This window comes from Lichenostomus cassidix, chromosome 2 (genome assembly GCF_008360975.1).
Source record: "Lichenostomus cassidix isolate B80296 chromosome 2, HeHo_3.0, whole genome shotgun sequence".
Lineage (NCBI taxonomy): Eukaryota > Metazoa > Chordata > Aves > Passeriformes > Meliphagidae > Lichenostomus > Lichenostomus cassidix.
In genome coordinates this window covers 118,795,093-118,812,078 of record NC_139482.1, presented here as the reverse complement: position 1 = coordinate 118,812,078, position 16,986 = coordinate 118,795,093, and the positions used below count along the sequence as shown (strand labels likewise).

At 36.4% G+C, this 16,986-nt stretch overlaps 1 protein-coding gene across 5 annotated transcripts in view; it reads left to right on the top strand.

Moving 5' to 3' along the window:
- Positions 1–16,986, top strand: part of NCOA2 (nuclear receptor coactivator 2) — a 188,765-nt gene that overhangs the window by 111,691 nt on the left and 60,088 nt on the right. For all 5 annotated transcript variants that reach the window (XM_085053012.1, XM_085053010.1, XM_085053013.1 and 2 more), the window contains 2 exons: positions 1,286–1,387; positions 2,321–2,493. In XM_085053012.1, the coding sequence (XP_084909138.1) occupies positions 1,305–1,387; positions 2,321–2,493 (256 nt within the window). In that variant the 5' untranslated portion in view covers positions 1,286–1,304. The remainder of the gene's footprint in view (positions 1–1,285; positions 1,388–2,320; positions 2,494–16,986) is intronic.

The following is a 16,986-nucleotide window of genomic DNA, read 5'->3' as shown; positions in this document are numbered from 1 at the left end:
ATCTTCACTCGGTCGGCTCATTGGGAAAACTGAGATTTACAGTGTGAATGTCTGATTACCCACACATAGGCTGGTTGCTAGATTTAAAAAAAATGTCAAAAAGAAAAATAGAGGGAGACTGCTGTGTCTTTAACTCCCAGCAGTTCTCTCATTAGGTTCAGTGCATGGCTGACCAGGCCAGCAGTGGCAAGGAAACTGGTGTTACAGAAACCAAGGTCTTGAAGAAGGTGGTGAACTCTGTTACCTGATTTCCATCTTATGCCAAAATGAAGTGGTCATACAATTACAGGCTCCAGCTCTTATTTTAGTATGGTATGAATCACCTCCTAGATACACTCACCTCCTTCATGGCCCTCATGTTTATTTTTCTGCTAATCCCAAACAATACAGGAGCTCTCTGACATGTCTAGCAACATCTGTCTGCCATTATCCTCACAAAATGGCAGCAACTAGGCAGATGTTGAGCTGGGACTGCCCTGTCTTGCATGAATTTTTGATCATTTACATCATCTTCCTATGTCCTTTGTAATGGTGATTTTTGCCTCCAGAATATTGGTACTTGTTGAGGGAAATGCAGTCTGGGGCAGGTGAGTTTCATGTGCTTCTACAGGGCATAGGGAAACCGACAGCCAGAAGCAGGGCAGGATTTCCACAGGCTGTTTATTGCACAAATTATAAACTTACATTGTTTTACTGCGTTAGCTTGACAAGTTATTCTCCTTATGAGATAGATTATATGTACAAAATATTTATCAGCTCCTCAGTGATCTCTAGTGCTGACAGATGTTCTGTATTTACAATTTGGTACATGTACTTTTGCAGGCATTATCTTCTGATTTTTAACTAAAGCTGCATGTGCTACCTTTTCATGTAGCTGGGGACACATGTTTTATTTCGTGTATTTCAATTCTGTTCTGTTTTTCTTGTTGTGTGGCACTATGGCTTTTCCTTTGTCTTTCCTCATTCAACCTTGCAAATTTGCCATGAAAATTCAGCAACCCAGGCACAAAAGGTACTTATCTGTTCTTACATAACTGGTTGCAATCAAAGAGATGATAACACTTCACTTGCCCACCACAAATTTTCTTCTGAAGGAGTTTTGTATAGTATTTCATGGGGTCATAAACAATGTGTTTTTATTGGTGCCTTTCAAACAAACTCTATTTCACATGATAGATTTGCCAAGTAAAATTTGAGTTGAGCATGGAATCAGAAACTTGGAAATGTGAACAGAGAACTCAAGACTTTCCCACCATAATGTTTTCTTGCACTTTCTTCCTTTTAGTTGCTGATATGTGTTCAAGATGAGTGGGATGGGAGAAAATACCTCTGACCCATCCAGAGCAGAGTCAAGAAAGCGCAAGGATCCGGATCAGGTTGGACCCAGGTTAGACCACTTACTTCTGGAAATATTGAGAGAGAATGAGTTCAAAAAATGTTACATGTGCATCTGTTTTTCAGTTAGAAGATGACAAACAACATTCTTGCAAAGAGAAGTCAGTGCCAAACTACTTTATTGCAGTAATTCTGTGTTGTTGAGGGTTTGGGATGGGGATGAGGACTATTCTCTTTTATAATTATTTATTTATTTATTTATTTATTTATTATTTATTATTTATTAGTTTATTTTGAATCCAGTGTTGTGTCAAAATGCAGAATTTTGGTGACAGTTTAGGAGAGATGTAAAAATCTTTTTTGGCAATTCAGTGCAAGAAGTCTTTAGTTGCTCATTTTGGCAATCTGATTTTTTTTTCCTACTTCTGTTGTACATTATAATCTAGGTCTTGAAAAATATTTTCCAGCTTTACAGCAGTTGTGTTACCAACACAAATACATTTTAAAGCATAACCACTCATTTATTATCTTTTCTTAAGACTGTCATAAATTCACAAGGAGGTAGGGAGTATGGATTCCTCGGTTTAACTATTTGAGCTGTTTTATTTTCTCATACACAATCACTATATAATACTCTTTGGATTCTCAATGTCATGTGGGAGGGATACTTGTAAATATTCAAATCCCACCCCACCCCCCCAAAATAATCGTGTGTTTTCAATTTCTAATCCCAAGCCTCTTTTGAAACAAAAACATGCCTGCTGGAAAAAAAAATAAGTAACGTCTTTTCTAATGCTCCTTTCCTTGTTCCAGAGGAAACCTTTCTGCTTGAGAAACTTGTAAGTTAAATTTTGATAGTGAGAGGGGGCAGTTCACTCTCTGTTTTTGTTAAACTACTGTGAAACCTTTTGAAATCATCTTTGAGCTGGCCAGAAGGCAAGTAAACTCACATTAAAGACAACATCTTTATAAACTCTTCTTTCAGCCCAAAAAGAAGCACTGAGAAACGCAATCGTGAGCAAGAGAATAAATATATAGAAGAACTTGCAGAGCTGATTTTTGCAAATTTTAATGATATTGACAACTTTAACTTTAAACCTGACAAATGTGCAATCTTGAAAGAAACTGTGAAGCAAATTCGTCAGATAAAAGAACAAGGTAAGAAGACTAATTAATTGACTTTGAATATTTTGTGTTGATTGTTATTTTATTTTTTGTCTAACCTGGTAGTCTCTTCAGCTTTTCTTTAGTAAATTCCCATGTTTTTCATTAATCAGTAATGAAAGTCATGTGAATAGAGTGTGTTAAGTATAATGTTCAGTATTTTTAAAATAAGATTCACTGAGACTTGCTTAGAGAGAGAGAGAGAAAATTGATCAGTCTGATGTGGGTATATAATGGAATTGAAATTACTTGTGCTTTCACAAAAGTTAAAGTAGCAGATTGCTTTGGGGAAAAAAAAACACATACTCTTACATGGATGATGAATCCATGCAAAAGAGAAATAGTCCAGGAGATTGAGGTATGTAAGTGTTCTGCATACCCGTTTTGCTTTCTTTTGTTGGTATGAATAGATATTGTGGACTAAATTATCTGCGTCCTTTAAATGATGACATCATATCCTCAACTACAATAGATTTGAAACTATTCTAATCTTTAGATAGGGTCCTGTTATAAATGTAAACCACAGAACATGACAGTTTTCTTCCTGTTCTTTGTCTAGAAGATTAGTTTTGTATTTCTTTTCTTTTGATATATTTCCCATTCAAAGAGAAAACCTAAATCTTTTTGAAACTTCTAATTTTTGGAAGTGGATTTTGTGGCACAGGTCTGTCTAGGCAGGCACACTGCAGGTGTTTGGGGCAGATTGAAATTCTTAAAGTAGGTGCATATCATTTTTCTTTTAACATAGAAGATTTATATTTCTTTTTAAACTGTGTTTAGAATGATTCCTTTGATTTTCAAACACTTTAAACATCTTTCACTTTTTCACTATTATGTGATTTCTGTGGGAGAATAATTCTTCCTTTTACATACTGTTTGTGCAAAATTATAAAAGTGGAGGTTGCATGTTTCATAATTTAGATACATATTTTTTCCTAAAACAAGTATATGAGTAGGTCTACACTTTTAGACATTGGTCTGTTCAAAGCTAAATGGAAAGTGAAAAGAGTCAAATTATGCCAGCTGCCTCCAAAAGTGGCTCTAACTGGTTAATCTTACGGAGTGTTCCTGTTTCTCAGCCTGTTCTCTTTTTTTGCTGTTAGGTTGCTATGATTTTTAAAGTGGATATTCTAGTGATGTTGCCGTGCCCCACATTAGAAGTATACTTGTTAACCTGACACAGTGTCCATCATTGTTTTGCACCTTGCTGGCTTTTGAGATATTCTTTTCCCCTTATTTTCTTCATCCTTTTCTCAAATGGATTGTTAATTTTTTTTTTTTCCTGTCACCAAGCAACACATCCTCCTTATCTTTACCTGAGAAAATGAAAAGGACAAAAAAATGGTGTTTTCCTGGGAAGTGGGCGCACAAAGGAAAATCTGCTAGTCCACTTTGGTAATTCTGACAGCAGTTCTAGAAAATCTGGTGTGAAAGTCTGCCTCTAACTCATGGTAACTTTGTCAAGTCCAGGGTTTTATTGTTTGGGACCAATATTACAAGAATAGTTTTCATATTGTTACAAAATACTCACACTCATCAGACCAGGTTACATGTAGACTGTTGAAATCACCATGGGCCAGAATTGTGCCAAAGCTGAATGTGCAGTTAGTTTTTTAAGGTCATAAAGTCTTACTGCAGAAACAACTGAATATACAATTCTAAAGACAGACTAAACTGCTGTGAGCACTGTTTATTTCAACAAGTAGAAGTAGTTTGCAACCCTTGAGCAATAAAGACACTAAATTGCTCTTTTTGATGTTGATTTGTTACACAAGGTTCTTCATTTGAGGACAATTAGATGTTCCGGTAACTGGGTGTTCGCATAAAACTCACAGCTGGTACAGGCTGACTTTAAGTCTCTCTGAGGGGCACTGCAAAACACTGGGAGCTTCAAGGTGGTCATTAATAGCATCTCAGGGTCTAGACATAAAGATCAGAATATTTGAAATTATTCCTTTAAACTGATTGAAGGTTTGATACCTATTCCTGCATAGAAGCTACTTCTGTTCGTTGTAATAGCAAATTTAAAAGGCTTTTCCTTTTTAGAAAAATTCAAATGACAGCATGCTCTGAAATGCAATATTATTTTGGAATAGGCATTTCATTAACAAAAATTTACAATAAATGTCCAAATTGCACAAACAGTACAGTTTACCTGTATTTTTGTTAAGTGCCACAAAAAAACCTGACATAAACAATGCAAACAGGTTGAAGACCTAGTGAGGCTATTACTATTGCTCTCTCATGTTTTGTACGTAGTTTATCACCTCACATTGGGAATCCTGCACTTACACATGCTCATCATTAAAATCCATTAACTTTTAGGTTGTTCCAAATATTTCTGATTGCTTTTCCACTGTCAAGACCTGTTAGAACACCTTGACAACAGTAAAAATCTTGCATTACCTATTTCTAAAATAAAAGTCATTAAAATAATGCTATACTTGCACGAAGTACCATGAGACTCAGGTTAATAATAGTATTTTATTACAGTTGTTTTGTTGATTTTTAATGTTATGCAGAATACTTGTAGGAAAAAACTAAATGAACATCCTGCAACTCCTTGGTGATTCTACACTGACAGGGACAAATTAAGATGTCTCAGTGGTCACACAGCAGGTCTGCTCTGCATTTCTTCCAAGGCAGATTAGATTAAATCAGTGAGAACTTAATTTACAGTTTTATTATTTGATAGTTTTAGCAAAGAGGATGTTTCTTTGAAATAAATACTAAAAAATTAAACTGCACATTCAGGTCTAATTACTTACAGCACAGTCATATAAATACAGCACAGTTATAAATACCTCCTAACAGCACTGAAAGCAACAAGTTTTATGGCTGCTACTGAGATTTGTCAAGGAAACTTTATTCTAGATTCTAGAAATGGGAACAAGGAAGGATGAAATGCAGATTGATATTTGTTTCCCATGCCAAGCTAGCTGGGCTGGTAGCTGAAAAAATTAATAGATCTTTTGCTTTAATAATACTATATAATTTAGTATAATGTTATCCTGATCTATTTTATATGCAAATATATACTTGGAATACTTTATCTGTTATCTTTATATCATTTCTCACAGTATATACTTCAAAGATTCCTAAGTTGTGGTATGTTAGAAATTCAGTTTATTACAATTTGAAGGCAAGTTACAAATGTATGTGTAAAGCTGAATTCATTAAAAGAATTAAAGATATTTGGAACATGTAACGATTGCATGCAGTTTTAATCTGGATTTTGAAATTGTTTTAGTACTTGGGAAAGTGATGACAAGTTACTTTACAAAAGCTTAATTTTCTACTGAGGACTTTTATCACATTATCTTACAATGATTGGATAGAGATTTTTTGAATGTCCAGAGGAGATGAAAAATTGTGACTTTAGCATGAAGATGAAACAGAAGTTCTATTCATGTAAATCTTAAGTGGATATTTCCACTGGGGATTTGAGACTTGTGTTTCAAGCACTTCAGAAAACATTCAGTTTTTTATTTATAGCGTAAAAGTAATTTGGAACGGTGATTTTTATGGTTGTGTTACATGGTCATGAAAGTATAAGCTCTCCTGTTGTGTGCAGTCTATGTTAATTTTCTTGGAAAGAGTAATGGTCATATATGTTACAGATGTGTTCGTAATGTACACAGATGTGTACAAGTAAGTTCTGATTTGCACGTGCACAATTAAAAAAGTTGTGTTAGGCAAGCGTGAAGACCATTGGGAATAAACGTTCCTTTATATGCCAGACAGCCGTTTGATTGTACTTAAGAAATATGCTTAGTAAAATAGTGTCTGATTGATTTTAGAATCCTATCTTATTTTAAGAAGAATCTTCAGCACTTAAGGCATTAATTTCTGTTGTATAAGAACTGCTGAAAATGTTTTCTCATATCTGAAGAGAGCAAAATTCTGACAGCAAATGAATGTGAATTTTCTTCTTCCTTAGCTGACAATCAGTTTAACTCCATCACATCAATCTCATTTGATTTTATTCCAACAGCAGTCCTTTTCCTTCACTCTTGTTACCAGCCTGACTCCCCTCATTATTGTAGTGGGTTTTTTCTCACTTTTTTAAAAAATTGCTTTGTCTCTGTTCTGCTGGTTGTTTGTTTTGTTTTTTGGGTTTTTTTGTTTGTTTGTTTGTTTGGGGGATTTTTTGGAGGGGGGAGGTTGTGGAGTTTTTTTGTTGTGGTTTTGGTTTTTTTGTTTTGTTTTTTGTTTGGTTTGGTTTTATGTTTTGTTTTGGGATTTGTTTGTTTGTTTTTGGGGGTTTTTTCCTTCTTCTTTTGGGTATAAAGCATGTTATAAAAATTAAGCCCTTGCCCTTAGTTTGAAGCTCCTTTCATCTGTCATGCTGGCCCCAGTCTCAGCAAGTAAATAACTTGTCTTTTAAAGCAGACTATTTGCCACATTTCACTGTTTTCAGATCTCCTGCTTCAGGCTTTGAAACTTCTTTTTCTTCATTACCTAGTTGCGGTTTTAGCCTCCTATGTGAATATCAGCAATACAGGAGGTACAGAGGATACTGAAGATCACCTTAAGCTACTTCAGCAGTTTCTCCAGCTAAGTCTCCTCTGACCTCTTTGGTTGGAGTGCTGAGGAATGTGTCCTGACATAAGTACAAGACAGGGTTTGTTTTTTTTTCAAGTCCCCTGAGTTCCTTTTATTAAACTCCAGGTCTCCATCTCTTATTTCTCTCCTTCTGCTCTCCAAGCCTTTCTGTTGTCTCTAGTCTTTTTTTAAGATGGCATCCACCTGTCTTATTTAGATTCATATACAGTGGGATGTAATCTACTGTGGTAAAGTATCCTCAAACATGATTTTATGTCACTTCCATTTTCCGGCAGAGTCCAGTTTTTGTGTGTCACCGGTTTCTGAAGAGGTTTTGTGTTCTGTAGATCAGCTTTTCAGTGGTTCAGGGAAAGGATATTGGGGTAGCAATTATTAGTCTGGCTGTTAATGTACACTTCTGAGTTGATGGATCTTGTTTTTGGAATAGCCTTAAAAGAGAGACCTTGGACAGAGTGAATCACCACGTGAAAGCAAAATAGTATTGGGAGAAGGAGAAGTGCTTGATGAAGACAGACATGCGTAGAACCTGTATGAACTTTAAAAGAAGGCTTGTTGTTAATCGTTTTTATCTTCTTTTTCTGGTTTCACATTTGATAACAAAACCAGTTTTTGCTTCCCTGTAGCAGTACTGTGTAATCACAGGGGCACTCCAGCAGATAGTCTATTGTTGCCTCCAGCACCAGTATGCAAGTAAAATCTCTTCCTAAAAGAAAACAGCATGGTCTTAAAGCTGTAATGAGGTGTTGCTTTGGCTGCTGCTACTTTGAATTTATCAGATCTGAATTTAGATTCATATTTCACAAGGTGTTTAAGCAACTGTCTAACTTTAAGCAGATGAGTAATCCCTGTTAAGTCAGTGGAACTACTTAAAGGTTTAAAATTATGTGCGTAATTATCTTTCAAAATCAGGATATTGAAGCAAGAGAGCATATGCAGACTTGTTTTTTTGTTTGTTGGTTTTTGTTTTGCAAATATTTTACTGGGTCAATTTCACTGTAATTATATTTTATATTAATCATATTTGAGATGGGATATTCAAATTTTATGCCTATTTTAAAATATTTTTCTTTTTGAAGGAATTCTGCATGGCTATAATTATTTGTATATAATGTATTTTCAGTTTGATAGGATTTTAAGACTGAATTAAGTGTCACAGGAATTTGTGCTTGAAGTCAAGGTTTTTATGCAAAGCATTTACACAAAAAAAATCTATTACTGAATTTGCTTTGCTGTCTTGTCTGCCTACAGCTGAGAGTGATGCACTAAAAGTGTCTTTGATCTTCCTCTGTACATCGTAAAGCTTTCTGGCTAAATACCCAGTTTATGTTGACTTTACTACTTGCATGACTCCAGAGAACTACTGATTCACTCTAGAATTTAAACTGGTTTTTAGGTAATACAGACCATTGGTTTCTTTTCTGGGTCTGATGAAAAGTAGTCATTGGCCATCAGACCCATCAAATGGGAAACTTCCTGAGATTTGTTTATTTTACTGGAGTTGTCTATGATGCAGAATACTTGGCTTAGACCTTATCTACACAGAAGTTAAGGCATTTTAGCTGTACTAAGAGTTTCCTGTGGAAGCAGTTGTGATGTAATTAATATTTCTTATTTAAAAAGTAGCTGAAGACACCTTCATGACATATAACTGTGTCCACACTGGGATCAAACTATTAAGAGAGAGGGATTATTCAGCATGGAGTGGTGAAGGCTCTGGGGAGACCTTATTGCAGCCTTTTGATCAATAAAGGGGACTTAAACTCAGAGAGACTTCTTGCTGGGGCTTGTAGGGCCAGAACAAGAGGCAGAGGTTTTAAGCTGAAAGAGGATAGATTTAGATTGGACATAAGGAAGAAGTTCTTTATTGTGAGGGTAACGGAGCAGGTTGCCCAGAGAAGTTGTGGATACACCATCCTTGGAAGTATTCAAAGCCAGACAGGATGGGGCTTTGAGCAACCTGGTTTTGTGGAGGGTGTCCCTGCCCATGGCAGAAGAGGTAGACAAGTGATCTTTAAAGCTCTATTCCAACCCAAGCCAGTCTGTGATTCTATGATTCTCTTGCTTCAAGGAAACATAAAAATAATCAAGTGTGCAGGCTGCAGACTAACCTGTGGAAATAAGGCAGCTGTTGAAAAGCCCTGGTTTCACCATCCCTGCCCTCCTCCTGACCATGAGTTTCCATTTCCTCCCTGATCCTGACACTAGCATTTGTGCAGTTGTGTGGTGAGCCTGAGCAGTGTTTTTGAGTTGGCCTGTTGTAGAGGATCTGTCTCCCCATGGGCCCTTGGTGGGACCCCACTGCAGCACAGGTCCAAGTGTGCCAGCGATGACTGAGCTATGGGCCAATGTCCACGGCTGTCTTGGCGTTGTTGGGCATTGCAAGGTGTCAGGTGATGGCTGTCACTTAAAAACACATTCCTCTTGACCATGGGCTTCAATTTAGTCAGTGAAGGATGACTTCAATGCCAGAGATGATTTGCTTAAAGTTTTAGACTGAAAATCTAAGCTTTGACTTCGAGTTATGGGTCAAAGTTAAACTAAATGTTATGCTTAGCAGTTGAGGCACTAGTCCTTTTCAGGTGGAAACAGTCATAATTGATGGGTACTAGAGGAAAACTTAGTTGTTTGTTTTGCGTCCTACTTATATTTGCTTTTCTTTGATATTTGTTTTCTTTCATAACTTCTAAATGACCAAGAGAAAAAAAGTAATTCAAACTGGCAGAGTGTGGCTGTTTACTTTGTACTGTATAGCTGCAAAGATGATTGCAGTGTAAGAGGTTGTGATCTATAACACCAATGCTGGGGAATGCTATAAAGGACTGAGTTGCTTCTCCTGTATTCAACCTTCTTGGGGGGGTATGTGTCAAGTGTTCCCTCTTTGTTCTTTTCAGGAATATCTTCACTGAAGTTTTGGTTTAGTTACTTTAATATGTAATGATCGTATTATGGTCTATGTACTCCTGGGATTGTAGTAAAAATGTCTTGCATAAGAGAGATGGAGACATCTCTTCCTGAAATTTTGGGTTTTGGAGGCTGCCTCCTTGGTAAATGTATGGTTCTCAGACTGCATTTAAAGTGTCTCTGAGCACTTTAAATATCAAAACTTTACAGGTTTGTTTGGGTTTTTTTTTTTTGCAGCTTATCATATGATCTCTTATGAACTATAAACATCATAAATTCATTTAGCATTTTTATTTGAAGGGAAAATAAAATACAGAAATACAGACTGACATCCATCCCTCCACAATATGAATTAAGCTTTTGGGCCTAGTGTTTCTCACCCATTGTTCTGTCTTTAGAGGTATCTGATCAGAAACAAAGGCTAAGTTTAGGTGCTAAAAAACAAATGCTGAGCTGAGGTGTTAAAGAGCAATTGGAGTCTTCTGATTTGAATCTTAATGATTGTGTTTGTAGTCCCTTGTTGCTGTATGGTTTGCAGTGTAAAAGATGCTGACTGTAGAACACCAGATCTTGCTATGTGCTTTAGATTAGTGAATGCAATGTCAAAATCTCAGCAGCACATACAGCAAGTAAATAAAGGAGACATGTTACCTTGGCTCTCTCTCTGGAGCTAAATCTATGGAATAGCAAATTAATTCACTGTGAATAGTGATGATACTTCAGTCAAAAAAAGATAATCTATTTTAAGGAATCTAGCTTTTATTACACAGCTTTTATCTCTTCTTTTTAAAAGCAATAATATAATATTTACTCACAATAGGGTGCAATGCCTTTCATACCACATTTGAATCCTGAAAACCGGTGGATTCACAGCACATTGAAGAAGAATTGATCAAAGGCTCATCTGTGTTCAAACTAGAACCAAGATAATTGCATCTGTTCTAAGCCATGCATTTTTTTATTGCTGTAAAAGATTCTGTTTATGGACAGTTAGTTAGAAATGTGGGTCCTTGAATGTGAAATCACCAAGGATATGAAAAACAATAAGTCATCTATTACTACTTAAGCTTTCAGTTTCTTTTACGAAAACCCACAGTGAGCAACTGGGGGAAAAAAACACAGACTGAAGATTGAAAGGTGACGTGGCAAGTGATCAGTTGCTTGCTCTGTCATGAACACTGTTGAGTTCATAGTGAGCACTCTCAGGCAAACGACTAGAGAGCCAAAACATTCATGCCTTCTCTTTCCTTTCATCATTTTGGGGTGTTGGCACAAGACAAGGGGTACTCTTAACATGTTCACTACAAACTTAAACACAGACATACCCTCCTTCCCCTCTCTAACTTCCACAAGATCAGAGCATATGTCAGGCAGAGGAGACAGAAAAGTACATAAACTTAAGTTCTGCTAAAGTGGATAACTCCACAGATTGTAAATCCATAAAGTAGGTACTCCATAACTAGAAATGCTTCAGATATCCCCATGTTACCTGAGTAAATATCCACATGCTCCTTCGGATGGAGCAGCCATGTGTTTTCTTGCTTCACTGAGGCCTAAGTGATCTCAGAGCAGAAATGCATGTCCCTACACCTTGCTTTGCTCATTAGCACAAAGTGAAATGGAGCTCCACCGTGTGCCTGCCACAGAGGACTCAAGCACACCAGGGCAGGATACAGCCTAAGAGCTGGAATTTGTGACCAGCTCATACAGGGCATGCAGGCTGTTAATGGAAAGTTAACTGAAATCTGGAGCAACTGAATGAAGCAATTGGTAGGTTCTGTCAGCCCTCCCGAAGATGTTTGAGTGCTCTTCAAAATATTATGTGGAAGTTCTTGTCATGAGGCAGGAGTTGGTGAAATATTTTGGGATGTGTTGCAGACATCTGACTAGACAGTTAGAATGGTCCCTTGTCATCTTGACATATGTGACCATGAAGAGCATGAATTGTGCCTCAGGTGAAAAAGTACCAGTATAATAGCCTTGTACTGGTACTTTTTCTCCTGAGGCACAATTTCCTAGAAAGACTTGGAATAATCTGCAATTCCCGTGATCCTTCTGAGGGAGATGTCTTCCAGAGACAAATTAGGTGTGGGCCTATATTCAACACTGAAGCGGAAGTGTGTTTAAATATAACATTTAATATACTTGGAAATTAAAAAAAATAAGAGGAAGATATCAAGGTTATAATTTCTAAAGATAGATTAGAAAACTCAGAGGAACCCTCATTTAGAATTTTCTTGGTTTGTTTGTTTTGGTGTTTGGTGGAAAAATATAAAGATATTTTGTGCCAATAAAATAAAATTCTTCCGGTCTTGCTTCTTTTGAATAAAACCTTTCACCGTCTTGGGTTGAAGGAAATACTTAAATGTTTGGGGTTTTTTTTCTGTCTTTAGTTGTGTCTTCATATGCCTGTTGACTTTTCTGGATGCAGTGCTCCCTGTCACTAATTGTCAAAAGTGAGTTTTTATGTAGAATGGATTTCTTTCTATTTTCAAATTTTCCCCCATTTTAAAAGGCTTTATTTTTAAGCCTTTACTGTTTTCTTTTCAATAATTGTCCTGTGTTTTGCTTTTCACTTCTTCCCCAGTCATACTATCTCTTGCCTTTGGTGTAGCTTTAGCCATAATTTTAGAACTAGCAACACCATACCTGTGACAGTTTTATTCCATTCACTAGCATCCCTCTGATATTGTTTTTACTCTTAGTTGCTGCAATATGAAATCCTCAACAGTTTAGGGAATGTGACAACTTACTAATGAATCATTAAGTGTTATGCTGATGAAAATCAAGGATTATTGTGATTACTACTGAGCTTGAAAGTTGAGCCACCATCTGTCTTATCTGCAAGAAGTGCTGATTTTAAGTGAACATTGTAATACAGGTTGTCAGGCCATTGTACCTAATGTTCAAAATATAATTATGTGTTTGCAATTGGCAATCCAAAATAAATATATGCCCAGTAAGCTTTTTTCCCCTTACTTTTTGTATCAGTGGTACAGGCAGAGAAGCCAGTCTGTAAAACCTTTATTAAATATAACTGAGGGAGGATATTGGCTTGTTCAGGGTCATTGAGAATTGTGGTGCAAGAATTCTGTTCCTTTCCTTGGGCTACATGATGGTCATGGGCATTTCCATTCATTCTTTCTTTGATGCTGAGGCGAGGAGCACATATCCTTTATCTCAACAGCTTGAATGCTTTCCAAAGGAAGGGGTATGGTTTCTTGGGTGGTTTTTGGTGGGGATTTTTGGTGGATTAATTGGTTGGTTTATTTAATAAGAACTCTGGCCCAGGTCAACAAACGGCTTAGAATTTTGAAACCTAGCTCAAACCCCAGTATCCTTAAATGTTTAGGCTGAGGTGAATGCATAATACTGTGGAAATAACAGCTGTTATGTAAAAGGTCTCACCTTTTGGTGCTCTAATGGGTAAAATGTAAACTGAGGAGCAGGCAGCCATGTTCCTTTTTGCAAGCAAATAAGTAAATTGCAGACTGCAGAAAAAGGTTCTGGATTATTACTTGTGATGTAATGCACAGGCTTGGCTGCAGACCTGCATTGCTGGCCTTCGTGCCAAGGAGGGACACAGCTGGAGGCAGGCTGTAATCTTCAACATTTCCTACTTAAAGCCACATTTGTTCTGCATACTCAGGGTGACGATTGCCAAACAGGGGCCCCTCACTCCCAGCCTGTGCCATGTCAAGAGTTTGGGGCTGGGAAGAGCAGCAAGACTACAGAGCTGGCTGGGCAGCACCCACTGGCACAACATGGAGCATCCTTTCCACTGAGCTCCTAGTTGCCCATGGTTAAGGGAATTTTAAAAGCAGCTCAAAGTTTTGTCTCAGAAGTGAACTGATAAAGCTCAGTGAGAAAATAGAGAAAACTATACCGTTAGTGTTTAATCATTTTTCTGTGTATGGATCATACTGACTAATTTCAGACTGGGTGCTGATCCCTGCTTCATGAATCTGAATTAGAGAAACAGAAACAGTAGCTCCTAATTAATTAAGTTTTAAGTATGGTTCAGTCTATTGAACAGAGCCCATTTGTACCTATCTGCTGTTAGCAGACATTTTAAAATGTCTGCTAATTAATATCTGACAAAACAAATTAATGCAATTGAGGTTAAAAGTGACTTTGTCTGGATGTAAATCTTGGCAAGAAGATAAGCCAAGATTTTCTAGGGTAATGAAAAAAGATCTTTTAATTTTAGAGAATATCTTAAACAATGCATGTTAATAATCATTACCTTTCCTTCTAACAGCCATGGTGTGTTCATAATGTACCCAAAGGAACGTAGCCACTGTTGAAATTTATGAAATTAGTTTTAAACTGAGTTTCGTAAAGGACTTGGATTTAAAAATCCCTTTAAATAACTAACATGCAGAAATAACCAGTTTCTTTTAAGGTTTTGTTTTTCTTTCTGCTTTCCTTTCAGTAATAAGAAGGTTTATGTTTCTAAATTGCCTTGAAAGTTCAGCTAGGCCTGTGAAGGTGGGTTAGGCAAGTAAGAACTGGGGCCCAATCTTCTATTTCTGAATACTGGGCTGTTACAGAACAAAACTTTACTTGTCCTTAATGATTTAGAGCTTTTTTGTAAAATATTTATCTACCATAATCTGGACTATTAGAAGCAGTAGGAGCCCTGTAATCCATGTTAACATGGACACATTAAATTAAACCTGTTTCTGTTCTTCCTTAGCTGTCTTCAATTATCTGTGCTCTATTTTGGCTATGCTTTATTATGGAAACTTCTTTTCATGGGCTCATAGAGAACCCATGATCCATCATATTTCTTTTTTGTGGACTACATTAGGTCTCTTGAAAACCTTTGCAGTTGTCAATAGCAATTTATAAAAGCAAAAAGATCTTTGCCTGTTGTTGTGGATGATCTGGTGTGTCACAAGGATTTATCATCAGCATCCTAAAATAAGACAGATATTTTGTAATCACAGCGATGTGGCATTCGAAGAAAGGGAGTCATCTGTTTCCTTTTAACAGCTGGTTGAGTACAGAAGAGTAAGGCTTCAAGAGTCTGGCTAGATTAATAGTCCTTTCTAGTATGTTATTTTGGACTAAGTTTTGGAAACCTATAAGTTTAATTAGCTTGGCAACTGCATCTACAGATTTTAGTCTAAAGAGTGTTAACCCTTACATCTTTATTTTCAAAATCTTGCCTGTGTTTTTACATGTCAAAGAACCAATTGGAGGGCTGTTAACATTTGTAAAAGCAATATATTATTTCTGAGACCATGGTGGAGCCCTGTTTTGAATGAAATTATCAGATTCTGCCATGTTTCTTGTCTTTGAAAACATTAGCTCAGCCAAAATGCTAAAGAACATTGGGCTCCCACCATTTAGACATTCATATTAATACTGTTTTGAGAGATGAATTATCAAAATAAGATGATGTTACTCATTAAGTAAACATCTAACACTTATAAAATTGCAAATGCCAAAAAATACAGTAAAATTTTCTGTCCTAATTCTGTTCATACCAAAGAAAATAATTACTTTGTTAAACTGAGTGATGCCAAATATTTCTATCTAATATTTCAGTGCAGAGGTCACTTAGCTTGGCTCTTTCTTTTGAAATTCAGCCATATTAATGTAACAGATTTTAAGTCAATGCTGATGGATGTGTGGCGTTTGTTATCAGGCACAGTTGAGTAGTTTACGTGAGTGTTTTGAAATTATCTAAATAGCAATGGATGCAAAACTGTTTCCTGGATGTGTTTGTGTATACAGCTACAGATACATATATTTAAATCTGCTTATCTGATTCTAGCACAGAATAATAAGTGACTGATTCAATTGAGGGTATTTTGGGGTAAGGCACTGATAGCCAATGTACCTTATCTGATGTGTGTACTCCCTTATTGTTTGAGTACTGTATTTTAGGCACGTATTAATACTCTAAATTACACTATAATCAATCAAGATATTTGTGGTTATACTGGTTACTAGACATCCTTAGGAAATGTAAATGCAAAACCAGAAACTCAAAGCGTCGTATTTAAAAAGGCATTTTAAAACCAGTGAAAATTATGAATTCCCAGCATCATCCCAGATTTTGGCCTTTTGATAAGGATATTTCATGGGCAGGGCACCTTTGTTGATTAATTTATTTAGATATTTTTCTTATCAGTCGGTATACACTGGAAAGATAGTGTTGGTGGTCTTTTTGGGGAAAAAAGACAGAATATCTATCTTTAAAATATAAGAATATATATGTACATTTAGTTTTTCAGCTTGCAAGTTAAGCACAACCTTTCATTTTATATAAAAGCTGATGTTGAACATACTCAAATATTTTAGTAATCTAGGACCCATCTAAAAATTTCACAGAAGTAAAACTATACCCAGTTACATTCCTTTTCACCTTTTTTAAAACTTAGTGGAAACGGTTATTGTTGCAGCATGTCTGGGTATTTGACAGGTGATGGTCATGGTGGAAGCTTAATTCCATGTTCCAGAAATGAAAAACAGCTTTCCACTCACAATGTGGAAGTTTGACACATCATCACAAGTTGTAAATGAGGCATGGGGTGAGAAATAGTTTCTGGATTCAGGGTTCCTTTTTGTCTTGGCTTAGATTTCACTTAAAGGGTAGTGTACAGTTGTCCTTCTGTATCTTTACTGATAAATAAAAATACTAGAAATAATAGCACCAAATATTGATTTACTACATATTTGATTTGGTTCGTATTTTTATTGTGTGCTGGGGATGGATCAAGCCATTGAGGATTTGGGGGCCCAGATAGGACATTTTAGTCTTCACTCGAGCAGCAGCAGCAAGAGGGTTTTAATTCTGGGTTTTACTTCAGTCCTCAGTCCTTAACTTACCAGAGACTAGTGATCTTGTGAGGTAATAACATGTAAGAATAATCTCCTGATATTGCATTAAGTAGAGAAATCTGTGGATAGTAGTTTAAAAGTTCTGAAAATAATGCTATTTCTGTAAATAACATCACTTTTAGCTGTCACTGTTGTATCCAAGAGTTAGCAATCTTCAGAGAAGTT